At 41.6% G+C, this 10,666-nt stretch overlaps 1 protein-coding gene across 1 annotated transcript in view; it reads right to left on the reverse strand.

Moving 5' to 3' along the window:
• Positions 1-10,425, reverse strand: part of cdk6 (cyclin dependent kinase 6) — a 33,359-nt gene extending 22,934 nt beyond the window's left edge. Inside the window, exons 1-3 of the mRNA XM_078267273.1 lie at positions 9,278-10,425; positions 4,798-4,933; positions 1-12 (exon numbers count right to left, since the gene is read on the reverse strand). The exon at positions 1-12 is cut by the window's left edge and continues 156 nt beyond it. Of these exons, the coding sequence (XP_078123399.1) occupies positions 1-12; positions 4,798-4,933; positions 9,278-9,501 (372 nt within the window). The 5' untranslated portion in view covers positions 9,502-10,425. The remainder of the gene's footprint in view (positions 13-4,797; positions 4,934-9,277) is intronic.
• Positions 10,426-10,666: the final 241 nt, after the last annotated feature.

Consider the following 10,666-nt stretch of genomic DNA (forward strand, 5'->3'; position numbering starts at 1 on the left):
GTACATCATATCCTGTAAAACAACAAAACAGAACAAAGAGAGACAGAGGGGGGATGACTTTTAGTAAACATGACAAGGACACTCAATTGATACAGTGACGTTGAAAAGCTTTAGGATATTGGAGTCATGACAAGGTCTAAAATCATGATAAAAATGTTAAAAGAGATAATTGAATTGTTTGATAAAACTTTTCATGTGCGGGTCTAAATTATTGAATCTTAACTGATGAATGTGATTTCCAAAATAGTTCAGCCTTAATTGTCCTTGCAAAATGTCAAAGACAGGTGGCTTCATGACCCCACATCAACATTTTAATTTATTCCTCTGTCAAACCAGGCAACAAAAGGCCTAAATGACAGGGCCTTGCAATGAGAAGTTAAGTACAAATGCTGAGACATGGTGGTATAGAGAGAGTTAACTAGAGGAGGCCTGTGTCTTTTCTTGTCGACTGTGGCAGATGTTTGATAACTGACACACACACACACACACACACACACACACACACACACACACACACACACTAGAGGCAGAAAGAGGCTGCGTTTTGTACAAGCATGGATCTCTGTTTCTCAGCAGCTGTCCTGCTTGAGTTAATTGGCGCTCGTTCTCTTTTTATGCCCAAGAGCTGACCTCATAAATGGCACTGCATCCATGACACGCTAGCAAAAGTAACACGGACGAACTATGTAGAAACCAGCTTAGACTTGTTCTTTTCAATCCAAAATACTCTCAAACAGGTCCCTCATCTGTAAACAAATAAGTGATTACAAGGGACTGCGGCCAGGTTGTTTTGGCAGACCTGTGGTTTGGATTGTTGTTAATAAAATGAAGTTGAGGGAGAGCTATTTCAGCTTAAGTCTTCACAATCATTAAGTCTGTTAGAAAAATTAAAATGATGAAGGAGACAATGTAGAGACAGTAAGAGAAGAGACATTTGGAAAATGCTGTGGTGCTGGTGTGTTGCATCTCATAGCCTGAACACACACACACACACACACACACGCACACGCACACGCACGCACGCCTCCGCCAAGACCTCACAAGTGATATGGACCTGAGCCCGCAGCTCTATTCACTGCCCGACCAGCTGGTGAGTGAGTCAAAGGGGTCTGTACACTCAAGCAGAAAACATTAGCAAACGGCGCGGGGCTGGCTGCTGTGCTGGCCATAGAGGAGGAGACAGGACACCCCACACAATACTGTGGAGATCTGGAATGGGGTGTGTGTGTGTATGTGTGTGTGTGTGTGTGTGTGTGTGTGTGTGTGTGTGTGTGTGTGTACAAATTGGGTGTCCTTCTGGGTCTGTGTTAACATAATGTCTGTATCTATATTTCCATTTGTGTGTTTGCACCTCAGACTGCGTAAGGGTGCATCAGTGTGTGTGTGTGTGTGTGTGTGTGTGTGTGCCCTCTGACCAAGGACAGGCAGGATGCATAAACAGACCTTCCTTTCTACATCTTCAACCAGCCATGACCAGACATAGGAGAGAGGCAGGCAGTTGGTTATTTTGTGTGTGTGTGTGTGTGTGTGTGTGTGTGTGTGTGTGTGTGTGTGTGTGTGTGGCTGACACAATAGCATCGCCCCCCATCAGTTCCTCTCCGCTTTAAATAGCCATTTCACCATGCTTCCTTTCAGCAGCATTTCCTAGTAAACACTAATTATCTCAGAAGTGTGACTCTTGGACAAACGCACAAACAGTCTTGGCCCCCTTGGCCTGAATGCCATCTTCTCTGCCATATCAATTGCCCTCACAACTGAGTAAGTAAAGATATTCCAACTATGTTTAACAGCATGGCAAAAAGGCAAAGTTTAGAAATTAAAAACAGCCCAAATAATACTGCCCCAAAGTTTAAGACCACATGTGGCACAGAGAGCAACGGTGAGCCATCGCTTAGCTTCAGACAAAGTTGATTTCAGCAGCAATAAGACTCACAAGAGTTGCTCAACATACAACTGTCTTCAATTGGCAGCACTTCAAAAACCCCACAAACAATTGGCCAAGAGGAAACAAAATCACACAAAAAGGCAACAGATCTGACCCTGAAAAAGCAGGAGGACCAGGAAAAAAGTAGTCAAAACATGGCTTTCTGAGTGCGCCTCCTTTTCTAATGCAAATGTACCAGAGGCAGCCATATTGTTTATTGTAGCTAGGCACAATATGGGACATCTGCCGGTTAGCGTTAGTGTAATTCTCTCCCCATGCTTCATTAACCTCCCCTTTATGGGCCCAGAGAATGGAGTTGTAGAAGCTTGGATGGTGGCGGTGGAGGGGGGTGGGAGAGACCCAAGCGCTGGCCTGGCTGAGGAGCACTGAGGCTGGGGCAGCCTGGCTCCTTGATGTCCTTCCAGCTCATTTGATTGCTCTTTCATCAATGGCCATGTGGTGGGTCTTGAGTCTGAGTTAGGCAGAGTGGGTGGTGGAGGGTGGGGGGCTAAAATGGACTGGCTGGGGCAGGGTGGGGTGTCTGGTGCTAGGGGTAGATTGGTTTTGAGGAGAAGTATGCCCGTTCTTTTTGGTTTAGGGTATTTGACTGAAGGCAAATGTTTTTCTTTGGTTTAGGGCATTCAAGGGTGAAGCAGGTAAGCATTTAATGAGATGGGCGCAGGTGCGCTAAATTTGGGATTCACTATCTGGTATCATCTGGTATAGCCTGGAGCAAATTAAGTTGCTGGGAAGGGGGGCAATTGGGGGGTTTCTGTGCAGTGTCCACTGTCCTAGAAATAACAGGGGATGGTCCCTGTGTCATCTTGTCACTCCATCATTGTCCTTTTGTCCCCTCAAGGCTCCAGCTGTATGGATGTTAGGAGAAAGCAAAAGAAGGAGGGGTGCCTTAAGGGGTCAGTACGCTTCAAACAAAGTGCTTGTTGGATTGTTGGACAGCGTCGTAAACCTAAACGTAAAACTTCATCCCTCAAACTTTGCCAACATCAGAATGGGGAGGGGGGGGGGGGGGCTGCTTCCAACAATTTATTATTCTCCAAAACTGACTGTGGAAAAAACTGTGTGTGGAGTTGAGAAAGTAAGCTGGATTTGAACTTCTCAACTATCTCAAGTTGTCTTTTTTCCTTTTTCGCACAACTACTTGTGTGTACAAGCAAGTGCAACACTATGAATGCTTTGAGGAAAGACTGCCCTAAATACGGGCTGGTCAATTTATTAAGAAATGTTTAAAGCACTACTTAAGGGGACCGGTGTTTAAACCCAAACCACTATCTTTTTCCTGATCTAGTCGTTTCGGTGTCTAAAATGAACTTTCATCGGCGCATAACAGTCTTCTTTTGTCAGCTAAACTTAACCGCAACGGCCGCTGTCATGTCTGTCACCTCACGGTGACCAATAACCGCCTAACAGTCACCTTGTTTTTTTCATGTTCACAAGTATTAGCTATGTTTAATGCTGTCTGGAGCAAAGACACATTATGGGAATATCCGAGAAGATGCTGACGGTGGAAACAGCTGATCACTCATGTGAGTTAAATGTTCCTTACGACGGAACTTATTCGCCAAAGGCATTTCCATGTCCCATTTAGCGTATTAACTCATTTTGGATAAAAAGGCAAAAACCACCTCAAGCTAGCGGAAAAACTTTTTTTTAGCAATTGTTTAGCAAACGTTTTCAAATTTTGCTGTTTTGATGCGATACTTCAAAATGCGCATAAAAATGTGTGAAAGGAAACAACTACTGACAAAACAAAGACGAGCAGCAAATCCTGACATTTGAGAAACGCTTGGAAAATGACAATGATTAAATCGATTAGTTGCAGATACATTTTCTGTCGACTAATAGAAACTACAGTAGCATACACTGTATCAACTTCAGCAAAAACCCTGGGAAAGCCTTAGGTGTGATCTACCTGACTCATCTACGCTTGCACAGCATCCCACCAACATTACAGTTCGACACAAAAGTTTCACACATAAACCCGGCCCTGGGGTGAAAACCAACGGTTACATTAGCTTCCAGAACTTCTCTGTTTCAAATGTGACACTTTAAACTATGAGGCCCCTCTCCCCAAATATAGAGATCTATATCTCTCCAATATTGTACACGATATGTTTACAGACCTTGGGGTGAAATGTGATAAAGAGATTTTTAAAAAGGTTTGAGTGTGGGAATGAGTCAAATAAAAAGAGACAGTTACAAAGGAAAGGAGTTGACAACACATCCGTTTCCGACCTTTTGGCAAAGTGTAAATGGACACTCGGTGGATTTATTTAATGATTTAGACAACATTTATAGTGTTGGGGAGTTTAAATGTGTTCACTGGAATTGTTGTGAAATACAATTGTTAGCATCAAATTAAGTACTCTTTTCTCACTCGTTTTTAAACACGAAGGAACGACTTTAAAAGTCAAGTTTCTCACAGACTTTTTCTCTGTCTTCATCTGCAATACAATGTAAACTTAGAGAGAAAGGGCAGAGGGAAAATAGAGAAGGCAGTGAGCCTCTAATTTGGAGCCTGTCTGCCACATGTGCTGCCCTTCAAAATGCTCCAGTACCTCTGAAGTTGGAGGGAATTGCACTGTGTCCTCTGTGTCTCTGGCCAAGAAAACTCACTCAGTACCATACAGACACGGCTGTGGTCATGCAGTGCTCAAGCCACAGACTATTAGCAAATAGCTTCCTATATATTCAAATTAAGTTCTTTCATGGTTTGAAATCTGTCTAGGAATATTAACTATGTATTTCTCACTGATGTTTCAATAGTGAAGCAAACAAAAGTCTCTCATGGCATTAAAGACTCCAGTTCATAGCAATCTTCCCGAGCACTTCAAGATAACAATGACAATGGTTACCTTGATGGTCTCAGGTGGTACTCCGGGGTCTGGGGCCTTCTCCAGGTAAGTGGTCAAGTCCTGATCCACGTGCTCAAAGACCAGAGTGAGTTTGGTTTCTCGGTCAGTCCGAGAGACTGTACACACATCAAACAGCCTAGAACAAGAGGAACAGGTGGAGGAGATCAATACAATTGATTCACTGGGGTCTACTCTGATCAGCATGCTGCAACAAAGACTGTTGAATTACAGTAATCTACACATCTAGCAAAGGCAAAGCACTGCATTGGCTTTTCAGTACCATGTACAGTAGCATACTTTGTGGATACAGCCGTTTGGTTCCACTGTGCAAAGATTTTAAATGCACACTACAGGTATATTGCATACATTTTACACATGGACACAAAAATATAATAATAATAATAGAAAGTAAATATAGTGCACTTATCAAATATATATATATATATATATATATATATATATATATATATATATATATATATATATATATATATATATATATATATAAGCAAATATCTAGTGATTTCATACACAGCAACAGACATGTCAAACAAAGGTGTAACTAATTACATTAATAATGACTTATGACTTACTGGAACACCTTAATGTAATGGAGCCTGTTATTGTTACGCCTGTGTTTCCTGCTATGATAAGTCAAGATGTCTGTGCATGTGAAAAGAGTCTATTGATACAGCAAAAATAACAAGACACAAGGGACATGCTATCTTGCTGTTTTCTTTTTATAGAAAAGGATGATATTCCAATAAAACTTCAACAGCTGAGAGTTGAGCATATCTTTGTGGTTGGTCAGGAAAGCATTTTCCATTCTAGGACATTAAATCTTAGGCCGAGAACCTGAGTCTGGACTCTCGGCTGCTTGGTATTTTTATTTTACAGAAACTTGCAAGAGAAAATGAACATGCTCAGAGAGCAGAATTGTGCTTCAGGACACTGAAAATCTACTTCTATGCAAAGCTTTTGAAGATTCAGGACCATCAGGCCCCAAACACAAGCGTTTAAGGCTGGGTTTCACTAGGCAACAAACTAAGGCCAAGAATCCAGATTATGTTGGTAGACCTGCCAAGGCAGGCTTTGGTGAAAAGCTGAAAAAAGCTATCTGGGGACCACAAGAAGCATTCCTCAACCGGCACTATGACAACTCCTGATGCTCTATGGGAAGTCGAGCTGATCTGTCTGTAGCTGTTGAAGAGGCAGCATCTTTCATCACAACACATGAGACGAAGGGAGCCGTGATGGATCTCCATCAGACACCTTGTGTTTGGTTACAAAGTAATGGGTTACTGTAATCCAATTACCTTTGAAGTATCCCATTATAATAAGTATCATAGTATGATAAGTGAATGTGAATGAGCCAAGAAAGTGGTAAATATGATCTGTAATTATATTTGTAGGTTACAAAACATAAAAGATTTAGTCTTCCATTAATTAGAATTAATCTACATCTACAATATATTGACCTAAAGAAACGATAAGTGATAAACCCTGCACAGACCTTATAATGGTGGTAACCCAATACGTTCCCTACCAACTTTCAAGTCATGTCATGACTAATTAAGGGGTACCACTGGGTAACCAGCTTTAACTTCCAATTTCAAAATTAAAAGATTGATGGGATTAGAGTAAATATTGCCACCTAACAGACGACATCTATGATTATTGCCGCAAATATCAATTGATAGTGATCTAGTCTATATCCTTGACGTTCCACTTCCGGGATTGCTCCTGTGCTGCTGGAAATTCCGCCGGATGCATGTCTTTTCTGTTTCCTTCCACTTTCTTTGTGTTGCAATTTTAAACTCTGGTGGATTCATGAGGACTATGGTAACTGCTCCTCAGAATCCAGACAGCTAGCTAGACTGTCCAATCAGAGTTTTCTCTCGCACAACTATTTTGCAGCGGCTCTGTGCGGAGTTTAGCGCTGCCCATGACGATTCTGATTGGTTTAAAGAAATGCTAATAAACCAGAGCATGTTTTCCTCCCATCCCTGAATGCTATGTGGAGTAGCCAGATCCTCCTTCAGCGCGCTTTGGAGGAAGGTCTGGCAAAGCGAGACTAATAGTGATCCTTCTCAATGTCACATCAATATGTTGACATATTTCATGTGCTGCTATAATTCAATTCTAATCTACATATGCCGTTTAAAAATCAAAGCATGGAAGGAAATGATCTTTTTGGAAGCACTTCAATTCCTATCCAACGATGCCAACACCCTTGTAATCAACGGAATTGGAAATGCTGGAGTCTTTGCACTGAGTGAGAGGCGATTCATTCAAGGTATTAGTACTGTGCATGATGTCACAGAGTAGACGGCGCCCTCCTCCTGAAGCTTTGGGGTTAAACGCCCCTCACAGCTTGATTGTTGGGCTACAATGGGGGCTCTCAGTAGACACTGAACATATGGAATGAATAATGGGCCTCATTACAAACATCCAGGGGTTGCCTGGAGTCACACAGAAGGTCTACAATGCACCGTTCCTGGCCTGAGCTGCTTTGCTATACTGGTTGGATAAACTGGAGGATAGTGAAGCTCCTCTGATAGTCCAAAGAGCCGATGGTTTGCACTCTTGAACCGATTTATTGCAACAATGCTACAGCTTATTATTGAAACGTATGTTTCCACAGTAGGGCACTAAGTGTGTTCAACCCCTAAATAAACTAACCTAAGAAAACCTGATGCCCGCTGACGTGGTTGTCTTGCAGTGAGAACAAAACCCATTGTGATCCCATTAAGAGAAAACTATAACCATTATCCTCTATTATTCATGTATACGCAGGGGAATTATTGTTAAAGGCACAAGGGCACTAGCCGTGCTTCTGAAATGTCCATTTAGTACTTCCCCTTCAATCCCAGAGCACTCAATATTCCATAATAAAATAAGGACCAAGGTCAGACCTTGGCTAGTGAGAACATATGACGTAAGTATTCGACTACCGACCTCTGAATGAACAATTCCTTACAAAACTGAAAGAAAATGGCCTCTGTGTGCAGTGCTAGGAAGGACAACTACAAAACTGGGCTGTAAGTGACTTGTCTTTGCTGTGGCTGTGTTGCTATATTCAGTAGGTCTGACTTACAGTTACTGAGCTGGGAGAGTGTCCGTGTCTTGCTCAAGGGCACTTTGACAGCATAGATCAGTATTGATGGGCACAAACTAACATTGAACATAGAAAATAATTGAAGATTCATTGCTGATCTTGGGAACTCATTTGCGATAAATTATTCTAAAATCAGCGCTTACTTTAGAGCTCAAATTATTTGTCAATTAATTGTTTAGCCTAGTCCATAAACAGTTGTCAACAACACAATATAAATGTACTGCTTCAAATGTGCATCTTTGTGTTTCTTTAATATTTTTCTGATAGTAAACTAAATATCTACAGTGGTTTTATTGTTAGTCAATGATGTTAATGTGGGCTTTAGGAAATTGTGAGGAGTTTTTCGCTAAAAACATTTTTCGCTAAAAACATTTTACAGACCAAACAATTCAGAAAATAATGGGCAGGTTATTGTGAAAATAATTGTTATTTGCAGCCCTAGTTCACTTATTAACTAAGTGAATCTTGAGTTTAGAATATTTAATAACAGATACTTAGATTATTTATCTGGTAATAGATTCAAATTAAAACTAATGTAAGTTACAAAGATCCTGCAGAAAGGTGAAGGCCTAATCATTAGAAAGGCCAGCTTTGAATGGAAACATCACAGGTTTGATGTAGGTCAAGCTGATGTGCGTTCAATATTGATCTGTCCTGCCCAAGTGCTCTTGAGCACTGACTACCTAAAACACTACTTTACATGATCACATTTTTGATTATAGTTCACTCTTTTAGTAAACAGGTAGTCTCATTGATGAGACGATCACTTTTTTCGAGCATTTAAAGTACTGATTTGAAAAGGTGCATACACTGTTCCACTTGATACTGCAACCCAGTGCCCTTTTTGAGGGCAAGGGGATGGAAAGCCACCGGTTTGTAAGAATGTTGTATAGTTTAGTCAAAGCTAACTTATTTAAAGTTACACTTTTTAGAGGAATGTGCATGAGGTGGATCAATGTGATTGGAGCTGACCAATAATGACAAATAAGAGGTGTGGTTTAAAAAATAAACAAAACTAACAATACAGTCAACAATGAAAATGGATAAAGTTTTGTGTGCACCTACTGCCTGCTAACAATGGCAGCAAGTGGCTAGTTGTTATGCAACCCACATTTTCATTTCAGCAGAAAAACAGTTAAAGAAGAGGACTTCAATACTGTGGACAAGAATGAGTGTGGGCCTTACTTAAAGTTCATATGAGGCAGCATGGTTGCCACCAGAGAGCATCAAAAAGGAAGTAGTGTGTGTCTTGTACACCACACAAAATGTGTGTCACACTCTTCCACTCGTCCCTTTCTCCCTCTCATTCACAGGCAGACACAGACACACGCACACAGCTACCCACTTCTCCCCCTCACTTACCTGACAACATTGGGGTGCTCAAAGGCTTCAAGCTGCCTCAGTACCGCCACCTCTCGGATAGTGGAGAGAGGCATCCCCTCTTCCTCCGTCTGGACACGGACTCTTTTTAGGGCTACAAAGCGTCCCCCGTTCTTCAAATCTCTCGCCTTGTACACTTTCCCATAGGCGCCTTCTCCAATCTCGGCCACAGGTTCATATTGAGTACCAGCACTTTCTTTGTCCATTTTTGAAGGTTTTTTTCTCGTCTCTTGTTGGAAATATTGCGGGGAATCCCGGCGAGGGTGACGAGCCAGATAGTTTCTCACAAAGGCATATTCACAGAAAAAAGTTGGCACATGCAATGCCTAGATGACAGGGAGACACAGATGGAGGAAGACACCATCTTTGTCAGTTTTGGTCAAACTGTGCTCCAGGTAGGCAATAACAGGACTGTCATCGTGTTTTATTATCAACACAAGAGCCCCGATGCGTCCCAACTTCCACTCCTCCTCCTATTACGCATAACAACTCATGTCCTCCTACCACTAACACAAAGTAAAGTAAAATAATTCAAAAAAAATAGCAAAGCCACATTTAGCCCCTTTTTAAGCTAGGTCTCGCGTATTCAGAAATGTATCCCACATGCAATGTTGATGAGATATGTCCATGTGGGCTGTCTTATACTCTGTTAAAGGAAATTAAACATTTAAAGACGACACGCAAAAAGAGAGCACAAACCTTAAACGCAAAACTGTGTTAAGTTAGCAAAATAACCAGCTAACTGCTTCTCCTGTACTGTTTTATCAGTTTCTGTTTGAGGCGATTGGCGAGCACGTGGCTGTCTAACATACTGATTGCATTGTCTGAACTTCCTACAGCAACAGTCCATTTAAAACACTATAAAACTCGCCTTTCAAACCCGCAATCGTTGTAAATGTGTAAAACAATGCAGTAGCAGAGTTGTAAAGAAGTCTTCATCAGCTTAGAGAGCTCCCTCTAATTTTTTTCTAATGTAATTGTGCGTGGACTCAAATAGGTTAATTTAAATTCTAGCAAGTCAGAGAATTGCTCTTTTCGGTTTTTTAAATGTTATTGGATTGTAAAGCAACATTTCAACCCTCATAAAGACATGTTTGGCATACAATTCTGCACAAATATTCCCACTTTCAATGTTTACCTTGGTTTATGTTGTCAATAAAATGTCGTAACGTCGGCATGTCCGATAAAATGCTGAGGAGGCATTGGTGTCTCGGATAAAATGTCCTGCATCAAACGCATCCCTGTCCACTGTCCTCCATGCGGGGGCCACACAGGTAGTTGGACGGTGCAGGCTCTAATCCCCCATCCCTCAGACTACACTAGCCTAGGCAGAGACACTCAAACAAGGGAGGAGGAGGAGGTGGTGGAGGG

This window comes from Sander vitreus, chromosome 14 (assembly GCF_031162955.1).
Source record: "Sander vitreus isolate 19-12246 chromosome 14, sanVit1, whole genome shotgun sequence".
Taxonomy (NCBI): Eukaryota; Metazoa; Chordata; class Actinopteri; order Perciformes; family Percidae; genus Sander; species Sander vitreus.